Source organism: Delphinus delphis, chromosome 19 (assembly GCF_949987515.2).
Source record: "Delphinus delphis chromosome 19, mDelDel1.2, whole genome shotgun sequence".
NCBI classification, from domain to species: Eukaryota; Metazoa; Chordata; class Mammalia; order Artiodactyla; family Delphinidae; genus Delphinus; species Delphinus delphis.
Genome location: NC_082701.1, coordinates 10,144,312 through 10,161,002, shown reverse-complemented (window position 1 = coordinate 10,161,002; position 16,691 = coordinate 10,144,312). Strand labels below are relative to the sequence as shown.

The following is a 16,691-nucleotide window of genomic DNA, read 5'->3' as shown; positions in this document are numbered from 1 at the left end:
CCCCCCCTCCACTTTTTATTTTAAAGTCATTTTAAACCACAAAGAAGTTGCCAAACTAGAATAGTGTTGCTGTGTTCCCTTCACAGCAACAGTGTACAGTACACTGTTGTGTACAGTGTTGCTGTAATTTTGTCCAGTGACAGCCTCTCACATAGCCACAGCTCAGTGATCAAACCAGGGAACCGCCACTGTGCTCATTACTTTCATTCACCTGCTGTCCTATGCAAGGTCCCAGACAGTGCAATTAGGCAAGAAAAAGAAAAGTCTTTAGATTGGAAAAGAAAGAGTAAAACCGTCTTTATTCACCAAGGACAAGATCAACTAGATAGGAAAACCCTACGGACTCTTCAAAAAACAACTAACAGCTGAGTATAGCAGAGCTGAAGGATACACAGTTCAAATACAGAAATTAATTTTGTTTCTGTGCAGCTGCAGTGAACAGTTGGAAATGGAAAATTTTTTAAACAGCGTCATTTATAATAACACCGGAAAACATGAAATAGTTAGATATAAATCTAACAAAATATGTACAAGATCTATATGCTGAAACTATAAAACACTGATGAAAGATATCAAAGAAGACCCAAATAAATCAAAGAATATGCTGTCTTCATGGGTGGAAAGACTCAAATTTTGAGGAAGGGAAACAAAGTTGAAGGACTGATACTGTCTGACTTCGAGCCTTAATGTAAGGCTGTAAGTCATCAAAATGCATTAGTGCCATAAGAAGAATAGGTATATAAAGTCAGGAGAACAGAAGAGAGTCCAGAAATAAACCCATATGTGTGTGGTCAATTGATTTTTGACAAAGGTGCCAGGGTAATTCAGTGGGAAAAAGATTGTCTTTCCGTAAGTAGTGGTGGGACAACTCTATTCGATATGGAAATAAATGACTGAAACCCTCATCTCCCGCCATACACAAAATTAACTCACGTTAGATAATAGACCTAAATATAAGAGGTGCCAGGGTAATTCAGTGGGAAAAAGATTGTCTTTCCATAAGCAGTGGTGAGACAGCTCTATTCGATATGGAAATAAATGACTGAAACCCTCATCTCCCGCCATACACAAAATTAACTCACGTTAGATAATAGACCTAAATATAAGAGCTAAAACTACAAAATTCTATAAATTTCTATGCAGTAGAAAATCTTTGTGAGTTTAGGTTAAGCAAAGATTTCTTAGATGTGACACCAAAAGTATGGAAAATTGTGCTTTTTCCAAGCTCAAAATCTTTGCTTTTCAGAAGACACTCTTAAGGAAATGAAAAGGCAAGTTTTTCATCCAAACAATTTGCAAGTCGTGCATCTGCTAAAGGACTCATAGCCAGAATATATAAAGAATGTATACGACTCGGTGATAAGACAACCCAATTTAAAATGTGTTTAAGATTTAAATACTTCACCTCACCAAAGAGGAGGCATAAATGACAAATAAGCACGTGAAAAGATGCTCCACATCGTGAGACATTAAAACCACAGTAAGATTCCACTACACACCCACCAGAATGGATAAAACTGAAAAGACTGGCAATACCAAGTAGTGGTAAGGATTTAAAGCTACCGGAACCATCATAGAAATTGCTAGTAGGGTCGCAAAATGGTTCAGCCACTTTGGAAAACAGTTGGACAGTTTCTTAAAAAGTTAAACATACACCTACCATACGACCCAGTAATCTTATCCCTACACAAAAGAAATTAAAACTTATGTTCACACAAAGACTTGTCTCCAAATGTTCCTAACAGCTTTATTTGTAATACAGTAGTCCCGCCTTTATCCACAGGGGATACTCTCCAGCACCCCAGTGGATGCCTGAAACTGTGGATAGTATCAAACCCCATATATACTGTCTTTTCCCATACATACCTACCTATGATGAAGTTTAATTTATAATTTAGGCACAGTAAGAGAATAGCCGAGCTGCCAGCATACCACTCTTGTGCTTTGGGACCATTATTAAGTAAAAGAAGATTTGCTTGCACACAAGCACTGTGATATCTGGACGGTCGATCTGATAACAACAACGGCTACTAACTGACTAACAGGTGGGATACGCTGGATGAAGGGATGATGCATGTCCCACGTGGGACGGCGCAAGATTTCATCACGCTACTCAGAACAGTGCACAATTTAAAACTCACGAATTGTTAATTTCTGGAATTTTTCATGTAATATTTTTGGACTGCAGTTTACCACGGATAACTGAAACTGCAGAAAGCAAAGCCTCGGATAAGGGGGTGGTGGGGGATGCGGGTGAGTGTGGTCCAAAACTGGGAGTGACCCAAATGTCCATCAATGCATAAGTGCAGAAAGAGATTGAGGTCTGTCCACACAGTGGGCTACTACTCGCGAGAAAAGAACCAATTACTGATATTCTCAGTGACATCTCAAAAGCATGTGCTAAGTTAAAGGTTATATCTTGTGTATTTCCATTTATATGAAATTCTAGAACACGCAGAGCTGCGGTGGCAGTAAGCAGATCCCCGGTTGCCAGGGTTGGGGGCTGGCAGAGGGGATTGTCAGCAAAGGCATAAGAGAACATTTGGGGATGATGAGAATGTTTTCTATATTATGATTGTCATGGTTACCATCTGTATACATTTGGCAAAACTCATTAAATCGATGCACTTTATTGTGTGTAAATTATTAGATCTCAAGCCAATTTTTTTTTTCTATAAATTTATTTCTGGCTGCGTTGGGTCTTCGTTGTTGTGTGCGAGCTTCTCTAGTTGCGGCCAGCGGGGGCTACTCCTCGCTGCGCTGCACGGGCCTCTCATTGCGGCGGCCCCTCTCGCCGCGGAGCACAGGCTCCAGGCGCGCGGGCTTCAGCAGCCTCAGCACGCAGTCTCAGTAGTTGTGGCTCACAGGCTCCAGAGTCCAGGCCCAGTAGCTGTGGCGCACGGGCCCAGCCGCTCCGCGGCATGGGGGATCCTCCCGGACCAGGGACCGAACGAACCCGTGTTGCCTGTGTTGGCAGAGGGACTCCCAACCACTGCACCAACAGGGAAGTCCCTCAAGCCAATTTTTTAAAAAAGAAAGAAAAGTGTGGGTTGGAATCCCAGCTCTCCCGCTCCCAGCTGTGTAACTGGTTGGGTTTCCCCTCTCTGCACTTCCGTTTTCTCATCTATTAAAGAGTTAATAAGAGCAGCTACTTCCTGTAGAGGTTGGGAGTATTGAATGGGTCCTGTCAAAAGTTGATAGCAGTTAACCTCGGCTACCTCGAGGTTAGTATTACAGGCAGCGTTCCGTGTTTGGTGGGGGGGGGGGGGTGGGAGAGGAGGCACAAAGAATGTCGACGGGCGTCGTAAGGGCTCTGGCCTCTGACAGCTCCCAGCACACTCGCCACCACGTCTCGTCTGTGGCTTCCTGCTTACAGCAGCGGGCTCTACACTGTCACCACTGGCCCGATTGTCCACAGCATCGGGGCTTTCAGTTGGTCTGCTTACCAGAGCTGAGCCACTCCTCTCTGGAGCAGATGGTCTCAGTTCCTGTTCTCAGTTCCCGTTCTCCTGTTCCTGGAGAGACCCTGAGAGCCGGAGGGGAACAGACACCCGTGCTTTGATTCCATGTCTGGGCCTCAGTTTGACATTTTACCACCTGCACACAAAGGACTTTCCAGCAGGAAAGGACTCAGGGAATAAAGATTCGGCAACTTGGGTTTTTCGACGTTGCCACCAGTACCTCCCAAAGGACTTCCTATGCACTCCTGACCTAGACTGGCCACTTATTGCTGCAAGTACCGATGGACGCTAGAAGTGACAGTGCTGGGGTTTCTGTGTCAGCCAGCACTGAGGCTCCTTCAGCTGGATGGCGTGTTAAAACTCCCCTGTCTCTTCTGCCACTTTTGTTTCTGCTGCTCTCCCCACTGATGTTTATGGTTCCTTTGGAGGGGATTAGATGAGCCGGTAGCCCCCTCAGACCTCACATCTTGGGCAAATAGTCATTGAATGGTTGACCTGGGGGCTCACTCTTTTGGACGCAGGTCTGCCAGGGAAACTCTGTCTCCCCCACTGGTTCTCAACCCCGGCTGCACATGGGAACCACCTGCAAGGCTTTAATGCCAATGCCTGTCCCCACCCCAGAGATTGTGATTTAATGGGTCTGGGCCTTGGGAGTTTGTGAAACTCCTGGGTGATTCTCATGTGCCGACCAGGTTGACAGCCACTGGATTAGAGAGACCTGGGGACATTCCAAGGGGACAGCTCTTGTCCAGAACCTGGAATGCAAGTGACAGAAATAGAAGAGATCGATTGCCTCATATAACCTTGAAGCCAGGGCTTGGCCTTGACGTCAGGCCAGCTGGATGCAGGTGCTCAAGCCATAGCATCAGGACCGAGGTTCCTCCGTCTCTCAGCTCTTCCCTCACCTGCACCCTCAGCTGGGCTTTCCTCAAGGCACAGTCTGGGGCACCACAGACATCAGCATCTCCAGGCTGCCTGCTCCCTGCAGGGTCCCGTTCCGGGAGTCTGAAGCTGACTCCCTGGGCCGGCTGGGATCACGGCGCCTCCCTGACACCATCTGTCTCCCACCCACCGGGCTCAGGTCAGCCCCAGAGGAGCCACACAACCTGAGGGTGAGACGGGGGTGCTTCCCCAGGGGAAAATCGAGGTGCTGGCTCCCTGTCAGAGGAAAGGCAAGGGAGTGGGCGTGAGGCGGGCAGAACAATTTATGTCCACTCCAGAGGTTCTGCCCCCGCCCCAGCAGGGTGCAACATTCAGGTCAGGCTTGAGACCCAGGAAATGGTTCAGGGTGTGGGTGAAAGAGCCCACAGTCCTCGGATGCACATCCTGCCTGTCCACGCCCACCCTCTGCTCTTCTGACCGCTGTCCGCTGCTGCCCCTCCTTTCCCCTCCCCCAGCGCAGGGGCCTGGCACTGGTCCAGCTCGGAAGAGTATTGAAATTCAAATGTGGCTGTCGGCCGCCTTGCTCTGGTTACAGAATCAGCCAGACTGCCGCCTTGGGCCACTGCCATCCCCACCGCCCCAGTCAGCACCGAGGGGGATTGGGGTGGTGCAGGAAGCCTTGGCGGCAGCCAACCCCAGAAGAAAACAGTGTCAGGTGGTTTCTAGAAATCGAAACTAGACTGAGCTTTCTGAAGCATTTCCTGAGACCAGCCCGACCACGCTCTGTACTGGAAGGGTTTGCTGGGTTGAAGAGTGGTCTGCAGAGGGATCCTGCAGGCGGGAGGCTGTAGGACAGCCATCAGTAGTTGTCTCGGGCAGGTAAGCTTGTGCCTGTTGCTCTCAGGTGGGTGTCCCTCTCTCTACACCATGTAATCTCATGGGGGCCAAGTCTCCCTGCTTGTACCCAGATGGGGATCTGGTGCTTCTCCTGAGTCCAGGGACCATCACTGCAGCTCCCATGTCCAAAGGGTCTCTGTGAACGGTTGGGCAGGTTGTTCACTGGCGCACAAGGACACCAGCCCAAGGGGCAAGCAGGCTCGGGATTCAGCCAAGGTGCTCTCTCTGATCAGTGCTTTTCAGCCCAGGCTAAACCTGCCCAGAGGAAGAGCACCTTTCTCCAGTCTGCATAAACTCTGTCCCACTTCCCAAATGAGTCAGGCAAAAACGGGTGGTCGCGGCCACCTGAAGTGCTGTGACATTCGCATACCACGTGCCAAGCGCTTAAATGGCCACTTGTCTGGGGCCTTGAGTTCCTGTTTCAGGATGAGCAAAGCTGGTGGCTGCCACTGTCTGGGGAGTGCGGAGGGTGGCCAGCCATCCCCGTGTGCCTGGGACCTAGGGCATGTCCCAGGACACAGGAGTTCCCGTGCTAAAGCCGGGACAGGCCCCAGTGCACTGGGCGGTTGGTCATCCTAGCCCCTTGGCCATCTGCTGAGGTCAGTGTAATGAAGAGAGGGCACCCCCACACACAAACACACCACCCACGACTCCCCAGCTGTGTGAGCCGAGCCGGCTACCCCTTCACTTGTAAGGTGGGATCAACACAGCATTTCTCAGGCTCGTGGTCAGGATCCCACGAGCCAGTGGTGTGAGCGGTCCTGGCCCAGGGATGCCATTCAATGATGGTTAACAGGCCTTCGTGCCTGGGAGCCCCCGGGGGTCTGGTTAGAGCAGTCCCGGGGTGCCGCCCCGAGGTCACCAGGCCCTGACTTGAGGGGCAGCCACAAGAGAGGCCACATCTCTGCTCGCTGGGCCCCGGGGGCGAGTGTTGGTGTTGCAGTGACCACCCCTTGTGTGGACAGGAGGGGAGGGAGGCAAGTGAGGGGCAGGATGGGGGTGAAGGGGAAAAGTGAGCAGTGACAATTAAACGGAGCCAAGAAGTCCAGGCAAAAGTGGGGAGACCTGGGTCCCCCCTGCCTGCCTGCCCAGGGCTGGCTGTGTGACCTTGGTGGTCCCCCGCCTCTTCGAGCCTCTGCTCCTTGGGGACACTGACCTCAGAGGTCCTCGCATCCTGTGCCCCTCCCCGCAGCCTCTCCCCACCCACACCCGGCTGCACAGTCAGAGGCCTGGGCCTCAGCCCTGACCCCTGTCCCCCCGGCCCGACGCGCCCAGCCCAAGCTCTCTCACTGCTGGCTGTCCCTCTGTCACTCCTGCCCGGATTTCTGGGGCCTCCTCCTGCTGCGTCCCCCTGCCCTGCTCTTGCCGCCCCCTCCCTCCCTGGGCTCACTTGGTCCAGAACCCACCCACAGAATGTTCTCCGTCTGCTGCAGACCTCAGGGCACCCCCTCAGGGCTCCATTGACTGAAGACAAAGCCCCATCCTGAGCAGGGCTCCCCAGGCCCTCCCAATCTGGGCCCTGCACACCCTGCCTTCTCCCTCCCCACCCTCCCCACCCATCCCCCCCACAGCCACGCCAGGCCTAGCTTTCTGAGATGGGCTCCTGTTCCCACCGTCCTCGCTGCCCAGAGACCCCCCTTCCTCTGGGCAGGTCTTCCTCGTCCTCGGAGGACCACCTTCAGATGAAGTAAGGGGCCCCCACCGGGCGCTCCCCAGGCTCCCGGCTCTGAGGGTGCAGGCCCTGCACCCGCCGGCCGCCCTCCATGAGCAGGGTCCAAAGGCTGGGTGGACACGCCGGCCCTGGTGCCGCGGGCTGTCCAGCTCCGCCGTCTCACTCGGCTGCCTCCTTTCGCTGCAGGACAAGGGCTCCCAGGCAAGGCCATGGCCCCCCTGCGGCTCCTGTGGATGTGGCTGCTGGTCGCGGGGATTCACGGTGAGCGAGGCCCCGGAGATCTGGAAAGCAGCGTCTGTGAAGCTGCCGCTCCCTTGCTCTGCGGGGTCAGCCCCCTCTTTGCAGAAAATCAGGGCAATGTTCTGCCCGGTGCCTGGGTGACGGGAGTCAGCCCGGGTCTTCTCTCCTGCTTGAAGCCCCGGGTGTCCCAAGTCATGGCTTGTATGTTTTGGTGGGGGGATGCCAAGGGAGTCACCATTTCATCTGGTGGGAACCAGAGGGGCCTGGCAGGAGGGGCCCACAGATTGGCCCAACCCTGGGGGACACGAGGCCAGTGCCCTTTGGACACAGTCAGATTCCAGAGTCCTGGACGGCTGTCCTCACCCTTCACACTTCGAGGCCCTTCCTCATCCTGGTGACCCCACAGAGGCCTGTTGCTCCCCCATCTGAGAAGTGCCCTTTGACACGGCACCCAGCTCCTGCCTGACCCTGTCGGCTCCGTCAGAGGCTGAGGTGGGGCTGGGCAGGGGAGGTCAGCGGGCCGAGTCCCAGAAGAACAGGTGTAGGGCCGGGACCCCGCTTCCTCTCCTTGCCTGGCACACTCTGCCTGAGTTCCGGGGCGCCCTGGGCCTGCTTGCCCCCCACGTTCCCGCACGCCCCTTCCAGCAGTCCTCACTGTGGTGCCCGGGCTGCACCCCAAGCCCCAGACACCCTCAGTGGGGTCAGTGTGGGCCTCCGCCCCGTCTCCCATTCTTTCCTTGGGGTCCTGCCACCCTACTCTCAGGTGGCATGGGGCACCCCTCTGCCCCTCCTCTATCAACAAAGGGTTCAGACCTCAGAGACAAGAAAGGTGGAGTCTACCCTCCCTGTGTGTATGGGGGGCGGTCTATGTGTACTTTCCACTCCTCCCCGGGGGGTGATCCCCTCGAGGATGGATGGAGTCTTCAAAGCTAAGGATCCAGGGGTCACCCCCTACTGGGGAGAACTTTACTGCCCCCGTGAAAGCACATGACCCCCGAGGAGGGTGGGGCGGCCGTGCTGCTGCCCTGGGAGGGAGGCCCAGCACGCGGCTTTCATCCTTGCTGACCTCTGCTCTCCCTCGGGAGCTTGCAGGCGTGAAAGACGGTGACATGCGGCTGGCCGACGGGGACACCGCCAACGAGGGCCGCGTGGAGATCTACTACAGCGGCCGGTGGGGGACGGTGTGTGACAACCTGTGGGACCTGACAGATGCCAGCGTTGTCTGCCGAGCCCTGGGCTTCGAGAATGCCACCGAGGCTCTGGGCGGAGCCACCTTCGGGCCAGGTAACCTGCGAGTCCCCAGGGCCTCCAAAGCTGGACGCGCTGCTAAGTAACCAGGCCCAGGAAGGGATCGTACCTAAGGCGGGCAAATGGCGTTCCCGCCAGCTCGGTGCCGGCAGAGGTTTCAAAGAGGCCGAAGCCCCGCGCTGGCTGAGCGCTGGCGGCCTGGCTCGCACGCAGGCTTGGCCGGCGGCCGTGTCCTCCAGCGCAGTGGCTCCACTCCGGGCAATTTACCTTCTTGAAACAGTTTCCCCCCAAAAGAAAAGTCTGTGTGCAGTGCCTGTGATTCAAAAAAAGGGAAATCATCCAAATATTCAGAGACAGGGGTAGACGCATAAATTGCAGTATAATAATTTGATATCTACGAGGCAGACAGACCTTGTGAGAACAAGGCTAGTTCATGGTATGACGTTACAAGAGCCCCGAGAGCCCCAGCTCCCCCTCCAGGCTCTGTCATCCTTGCTGTGCCACCAGGAAGGGGCCCCATCATGCTGGACGAGGTGCAGTGCACAGGGACAGAGCCCTCGCTGGCCAACTGCTCATCCCTGGGCTGGATGAAGAGCAACTGTAGACATGACGAGGACGCCGGCGTGATCTGCACCAACGGTGAGCGGGGGCGGGGGGGTGTGCCCCATCCTGAGCCCCAGGGCCCTCCCTGTACCCCTGCCCAAGAGCTGCCACGGAGACCCAAGCCGGGCATCCCAGGGACGGTGGTCACGTCGGCTCCCCACCCCTCCACGCGGATCACACACCTCCCCGTGCAAAGGTTCGCAGGTGGTGCCTACTTTCCAGGAGGGGCAGGAAAGGCCCAGTTCCCACCACCTCACAGCAACAGATCTCCACTTCCTTACCGCACCTCCCCCCCACACACCGACCGGAGCCACTCAGAAATGCTCCATTTAACCCGATTCTCGGGCAATGAGCCACATTCCGAATACAGGCACACCTCGGAGATATCTCAGGTTCGGTTCCAAACCACTGAAAGCGCGTATCACGGTAAAGCGAGTCACAGGAATTTTTGAGTTTCCCAGTGCCTGTAAAAGTTATGTTTACACTATACTGTAGTCTACTGAGTGTGCAATAGTATTATGTCTAAAGAAACAATGTACATACTAAAATATTGAATCACTATGTTGTACACCTGAAATTAATATATTGTAAACCAACTGTACTTCAATTAAATAAATAAGCAAGCACACTTAGTTGGAAGCAGAGCTAGAACTGGAACAAAGATTTTCTGACCCTAGTCCAGAGTCCTAGGTCACTCCTGCAAGAGAGAAAGCAGCTGTCACCAGATGCAGGCTCCTGGCCCAGCAGCGCCCCCTCCCTGTGATGGGGGGAGGTGCGGGGAGACTGACACCCGTGCTCAGCTGTACACGGGCAAGGCCTTGTTGCATTAAGAAAGAATTGAAGCTGAAGAGTTTCAGATAAAATAAATACGCATATTTTCTCTCTTTTTTTGTAGAGAACAAATTTAAAGACTAGCCAGTTCTAAATATAATAGATCGATGGCATAAAATCAGTGAACCAGAAAAGCTATCGATGAAAAAACACTCTACACACCTTAATTTTTAAAAGAATAATGTACATACCTTAATTAAACAATACTTTATTGCTAAAAAATGCTAACCACCATCTGAGCCTTCAGCAAGTCATAATCTTTTTCCAATAGTAACATCAAAGGTGACTGAGAATTACCAAAATGTGACACAGAGACGCAAAGTGAGCAAATGCCGTTGGGGAAAAAAAAATGGTGTAGCTCAAGGCACAGTTGCGACAACTTTCAGTTTCAGAGAAACGCGGCATCTGTGAAGCCCATAAAAACGAGGTGCCTCTGCACCCTGTGTCTACACGCTGCAGGCTTATCTCTCGAAACGCCAGCCTTTTGTTTCTGCTGGTTCGCATTCCAAAACATATTATAGCACACCCCCCGAACCCGGGCTTAGCGTGCTGAACGTGCTTTAGACATTTCTTGGGGGCAGAAAGGCCTGATTGCAAACAGCCCCAGCCCTGCCCTCTCCCCAACGCCATCAGACATTCTAAATGGACCGAGGCTGCCCCGCAGTTTTGAGTCCTCGGATCCCAGTTTTATCTCGTCTCTCATGACCACTTGTCCTTCTCCCTGGGCTCGCACAGGGAGCGCGGGAGCACGTGCAGGAGACACCTGGGCTGTGGGGCCGGGGTGCAAAGCAGGAAGCAGCCCTGGCCTGGTGGGGAGCCCCGGGGTGAGAGTAAAGGAGAGTCTGGGGTACAGGGAGGAATGGGGGGGGCTGAACCCACCTGGTTTGTCAGAATTGATTCAAACCTGTTTGTGGCAAAGAAAAAACAGATGGAATTTAGTTCCCTGCTAAGCTTTGGGAGGGGCCAGGAGAGGTGGTGCATCACCCCCAAACCACCCTGGGGGCTTCAAGTAGTTTCTCTAGGCCTCGGTCCCCTGAAGGAGGCTGCTAAGAACCTCAAAACTCTAAATAGGGTTACCATTAAACCCTCCCTCTTCAGACCAAACCAGGCAGGAGGTTTGGGTTTTAGAAGGTCATATCTGGGTGAGTGATTGATTGGGATGGGGCCCCAGGCTCTGGGAGTCAGCGCCTCCGAAACACCCACCTGGATGTGCTGTCAGAATTTGGAGGAGGCAGATGAGCTAAGTAGGGGTGTTTGACGGAGCGGGGGCTCTGGGCCACGGAGGGCAACAGCATCCTGTCTCCCAGGGCTGTTCTTTCCTTGCCTCCCCAGGAGCCTTTCTGAGTAGATAAGGCAGGAGCGGGGCCACGATTTAAGGGAAGAAACTGACTCCAGGGAGCAAAAGTGTTTTCAGGTCACAAAGGAAGCGAGTGCCAGGGCCCCTCCTAACACGGCACGTTCCCTTCTACCTCTTAGAAACCAGAGGCATCTACACCTTCGACCTGTCCAGCGAGCTCCCCGCAGCTCTAGAGCAGATCTTTGAGAGCCAAAAGGGCTGTGACCTGTTCATCAGGGTGAAGACGAAGGAGGAGGACGAGCTGGGCATCTGTGCCCACAAGCTGATCCTGTCCACCAACCCCGAGGCACACGGCCTGTGGAAGGAGCCGAGCAGCAGGGTCACCATGGAGGTGGATACCGAGTGTGTGCCTGTCGTCAGAGACTTTATCAAGTGAGTGTCCTTGGGGCCAGGGGCTGGGGACCGGGCAGCATCCCCTCCAAGGCAAACCGCAGGGACGAGGGATGCGGCACCGACGGCAGCCATGCTTGGGTGAACACACTTGTTCACACGTGTGCGCACACTCACACATTCACACATTTGCCTTCACAGCCACGCATCCTCACGTCCACACGCACATTCTTATGCATTCTTTCTGCAGGGGCTGTGAGAGATGGGGCAGCACACACACACACGCACACGCACGCCCACACCCACACGCACACGCACACCCCCCCCACACACACGCACACACACACACGCACACCCCCCACACACACGCACACCCCCATACACACACACACACGCAGACACACACACACACACACACACACGCAGACACACACACACACCCCTGTCTCTCAGGTGTCGTAAAAGCATCCAAAAAGCAACCATCAAAGGATCCTCCCTCTTCTCACCTGACTGATCTGCTCACTCAAAAAGTTTTTTTGAAAACCGAATCCAAACCTGTTGCTGGAGAAAAGTGGGGGGAAGCCCCCAGGCGGGGCCGCCCAGGCCTCGGGTCTAACCAGCGGGCCGGCCACGCTCAGGAGCCCGCCTCCCAGCTGAGAGTGGGCCCCGAGGGGCCGCCCCTCCCCCAGACCGCCCTGCTGGGGGCCACTCTGTCCCCACCCGAGGGGCCTCCCGGGGGGCTGGTGTTCTGTGAGCATCGACTTGAAAAAAGAACCACGTCTATGAAAGCTGTTCTCTCTCGTGACCCAAAGCTGTAGGTAGCTGAAAGTGACATTTAAGAGAAACAACAAATGGCAGTGAAAACAGATTAAAGTGGCTTCTTTTCAGCCAAGGACAATATAAGAACCTGGCAGCCATCCTGTGCCCCTCCTAGCGGGACTGGTATCTGTAATGCGTTTGCGCCTGTCCCCAGCTTCCCGGCCCCAGCTGGAGTCACCGCCCTCGGTCAGAGTTCAGTGATTTTCCGGACTGTCTGGCCATGTGCTCCGGCTCTCTCTCCCTGTCTCTCCCTGTCCCTTTCTGTCTCCCTGTGTCTCTCTCTGTCTCTGTCTCTCCCTCCCTCTCTCTCTCTCCCTTTCTCTCTGCCCCTGTCTCTCTCCCTCCCCTGAGGCAGAGAGGCTGCAGTGAGCCCCGTCCAGGCCCCAGAAGGCCTCAGAGGACCCCTGCTCACTGCGGCTACCCCGCACGCTCCCCTTCCCTCTTCCCAGTGTTCCCCACGCGGCAACTGCTGTTCAGAGCCTTCTGTCAGTAATCCGGCTTCTCACCAGTTTCTGGGGTCTCTGGGGGTCACTAACATCCCAGGGCCTTTGGTCTTTTTTCTACCTTTCAGGATGTTTTCTTCCCTGATGGTGGCGCAGGGCCGAAGGGCTGATTGCGACCCCCTGTCCCCAGCAACTCGGGTGCCCGCCTGAAGCTGAGGGTGGCCAGTGTGCCCAGATCGGGGAGAGCCAGCCGGGCTGGGGCGTCACCGGGTGGGAGCTGCACAGCTCCCAGCGGCTGGGAACCATCCCTCTCTGGCCCCAAAGCGGGATTAAGAGGTGGTGATGGAGACACTCTGTGGTTTCCTTGCTCCCTTTGTCAATGGCCATCTGCGGGGCCCTCGGTGGCACTCCTTGCCTATGAGAGAGGCAGTGCCTCGTCCGCTGTCCGGGTGCTGCCCAGGGCGGAGGTTCCTGGGCTCAGGCCACCACCAGGCGGATACACAGCTATGGGCGACGGGCCAGAGGGTGCAGATGCCCTTTTTTGCCCCAGAGTTCACGGTCATCAGCAGGATCACGTGATGTGTTGAGCGCATGAGGGCAGAGAGGGTGGGAGGAGGGCGGGCCCACCTCTGCCACCGGCACTGGACACTGTGGCGCCCCAGCTCTGCTCTGGGCGCCCCCAGCTCCATGTTCAGGTGACAGGGTGGCCACCAGGTCCGCTGCTCCCTGGAAGGCTCAGCGTTCGAGAGAAGCCATGGGGAGAGTTTGGCTCTTCCCAAAGCAGGACCCCACTCACCATGTCCCAGGAGACAGCAGCCACAGCCTATCATTTCCCCTCCCAGCAGGCTCCCTCTGCACACATCTTCACGCAGCAAAGGGCTTCCTGGTGGCTCACTGAGTTACATGGCAGATGGCACAGACTGGGTGCCGCCCGCGGGGCTCACGGCTGGTGGGGAAGGCAGATAGGAGGTGGCCAGCGGCGATGCCTATGTCACGGGAACACCTGACAGGTGCTGGGGTCAGAGGGGCGCCTACGGGCACCCAGTGGGGGCCCGAAGGGGTCTGGCCAGGTGCGTGACGGTGGGAAGGGAAGGGCAGGGCAACGCTGATGCCCGGGATGGCTGGCAGGCCCTGGCGCCCATGGTCCGGCCCGTGAGGACGATGGTGATGGTGGAGGAGGTGGTGGGACCACCTCCCTCACGGATGAGGATGAAGCAACATCCTCAAAGAGCCTGGGATCCGCCCACACCTGGCTCTAAGCAAACGGGAGCTTGGAATGTGCGTTGACCCAGGAGATAAATCAGGGGGTTCTGAATGCCCCTTGAAATAGCTAGCACCGCGGTGTCAGCGGTCAATAGCTCACGTGCACCAGGGCACACCTGCTGTCCTGCGGGGAAGGAGTATCACCAGGCATCAGCCCTTGTCTCCCCGCAGGTACCTCTACTCCCGGAGGATCGACGTCTCTCTGTCGTCGGTGAAGTGCTTGCACAAGCTCGCCTCTGCCTCCGGGGCCAAGCAGCTGCAGAGCTACTGCGGACACCTCTTTGCCATCCTCCTCCCCCAGGACCCCTCTTTCCGGACGGCCCTGGACCTCTATGCCTATGCCCTGGCCACCCGGGACCCCGTGCTGGAGGAGATCTGCATGCAGTTCCTGGCCTGGAACTTCGGGGCCCTGACGCAGGCCGAGGCCTGGCCGAGCGTCCCCACGGCCGTGCTCCGAGACCTGCTCTCCAGGAATGAGCTGGTCACTCCCAGCGAGCTGGCCGTGCTGCTGGCCTTGGATGAATGGAGCCAGGAGAGGCGCATCTCCCGCAGGGAGGTGGAGGGCTTGGTGGAGAGGGTGCGGTTCCCCATGATACCGCCCAGCGACCTCTTCACCCTGCAGTTTAACCTGTCCCTGTACTGGAGTCACGAGGCGCTGTTCCAGAAGAAGATGCTGCAGGCCCTGGAGTTCCACACCGTGCCCTTCGAGCTGCTGGCTCAGTACAGGGGCCTGAACCTCACCGAGGACACCTACCAGCCCCGGCTTTACACCTCGCCCACCTGGAGCGCCTCCGTGATGGGTTCCAGTTACAACCGCTACCGGTCCTTCAAGACGCCCCAGCACCCCAGCTTCCTCTTCCAGGCCAGCTCAGTCTCCTGGTCTTTAGTCTACCTCCCCACCGTCCAGAGCTGCTGGAACTACGGGTTCTCATGCTCCTCTGACGACCCCCCCCTCCTGGCCCTCTCCAAGTCTAGCTACTCCAATCCCACCATCGGTTATGAAAACAAGGCCCTGATGCTCTGTGGGAGAAACTTCGTGGCGGATGTCACCAACTTCGAGGGCTGGAAGGCCCTGATCCCCAGCGCCCTGGGCACCAACAGCTCCAGGAGTGCTTCCTTCTTCCCCTGCCCGGCAGGGTCCTTCAGCAGCTTCCAAGTCGTCATCCGTCCCTTCTACCTGACCAACTCCACGGGTGTGGACTAGACCCGAGGCTGGGGGAGCCAGGGTGGCAGGAGCGCCCGGAGGCGGGGCACCTCCCATCCTTCACCTCCTCTCTGCAACCATCTCCAACCACCAGCCACCAGATGGCCCCCCCCCGCTTCCGTTGATCTCTCTGAGCTTAAAGAAATTACTGGAAGGTTTCAACTACTGCAGTCCACAAACCGAGAGCTCCCACTTCCCACTGCCCGCCCAGCTGGTTTGTCGGGAAGCAACAAGGAGCTGTCGGGTCTCCTCCCCTGCCTATCACTGTGCCCTCTGCTGTGCCTTATCTGAGATCATTAAAATTGCACTGTGGGGGCTTCCCTGGTGGCGCAGTGGTTGAGAATCTGCCTGCTAATTCAGGGGACACGTGTTCGAGCCCTGGTCCGGGAGGATCCCACATGCCGCAGAGCAACTAAGCCTGTGAGCCACAGCTACAGAGCCTGCACGCCTAGAGCCTGTGCTCGGCAACAAGAGAAGCCACAGCAATGAGAAGCCTGGGCACCGCAACAAAGAGTAGCCCCCGCTTGCCGCAACTGGAGAAAGCCTTTGCACAGCAACGAAGACCCAACGCAGCCAAAAATAAATAAATAAATTTATTTAAAAAAAAAATGCACTGTGGTTCCCAAGTTCTCTTGTTCATGCAGAAAGAGTTGTTGAGTCCACTGGGTGTTCGGACATTGGGTGTGCTGGGCCCTGGGGTCCAGTGAATGAGCAGACCCAGTCCTTTCCGTGTGAAGCTGCAGTCTTGTGGGTGAGACAGGCGATCACAAGTAAAACACTTGGGGTAAATACAAGCTGGAATAACAGGTGATGGAAACCAGAGGGTGGCAGGGGGAGGCACAGGCTGGAGCTACCTTAGTGGATCTCAGTGGAGAAATGAAGAGTGCGGGGCAGCAGATGTGGGGGAAATGGGAGGAGGGTGTGTTCCAGGTAGAAGGAACAGCACGTGCTTGGAATCTTTTCTCCATCAATCCTTGCACATGTGCACAGGGACGGGGGCAGAGATTCTCATCTCAGCGTTGTTTGTAAAAATGGGAATTTGCAAAGAACCTTAAAAGGCCACCAACAGAGTGCTTGACCACAAATAAAAGACACCCACCATGGGGTGGTCAGGCAGAAGAAGGATATACTAGAAGGATACTGGAAGACCCACAGAATCTAGGCCAAGGCGGGGGGACCGGGCCTGGGGTTCCGTGGGTTCTGGGCGCTGGAGGCTGCCCCTACCGGAGCAGGGCAGGAATTCTAATCTCTCCCCACTTCTTTGTGATGCACACTCCAGGCACCTGGCCCCAGTGGAAGCATCTGGTTGGCCAGGCTCAGGCCATGTGCCCTCCACTCTCGGCCAGGGTCTGAGAGAACAAGTATCTGGACTGTTTTGGCCTCGAGAAGGGAGGCGGCACAAGGCTCACCCAATGGGAGGGAGGTTCACAGGCTGGGCAGC

General features: G+C 55.6%; 1 protein-coding gene across 2 annotated transcripts in view; it reads left to right on the top strand.

Moving 5' to 3' along the window:
- Positions 1-15,840, top strand: part of CANT1 (calcium activated nucleotidase 1) — a 34,054-nt gene extending 18,214 nt beyond the window's left edge. The window contains exons 1-6 of one of the 2 annotated variants that reach the window (XM_059997579.1): positions 5,069-5,222; positions 7,099-7,173; positions 8,245-8,436; positions 8,908-9,039; positions 11,311-11,563; positions 14,218-15,840. In XM_059997579.1, the coding sequence (XP_059853562.1) occupies positions 7,122-7,173; positions 8,245-8,436; positions 8,908-9,039; positions 11,311-11,563; positions 14,218-15,250 (1,662 nt within the window). In that variant the 5' untranslated portion in view covers positions 5,069-5,222; positions 7,099-7,121 and the 3' untranslated portion in view covers positions 15,251-15,840. Of the gene's footprint in view, positions 1-5,068; positions 5,223-7,098; positions 7,174-8,244; positions 8,437-8,907; positions 9,040-11,310; positions 11,564-14,217 lie in introns of those variants that run through there. The other variant, XM_059997581.1, reaches the window with a different exon arrangement.
- The last annotated feature ends 851 nt before the right edge of the window (positions 15,841-16,691 follow it).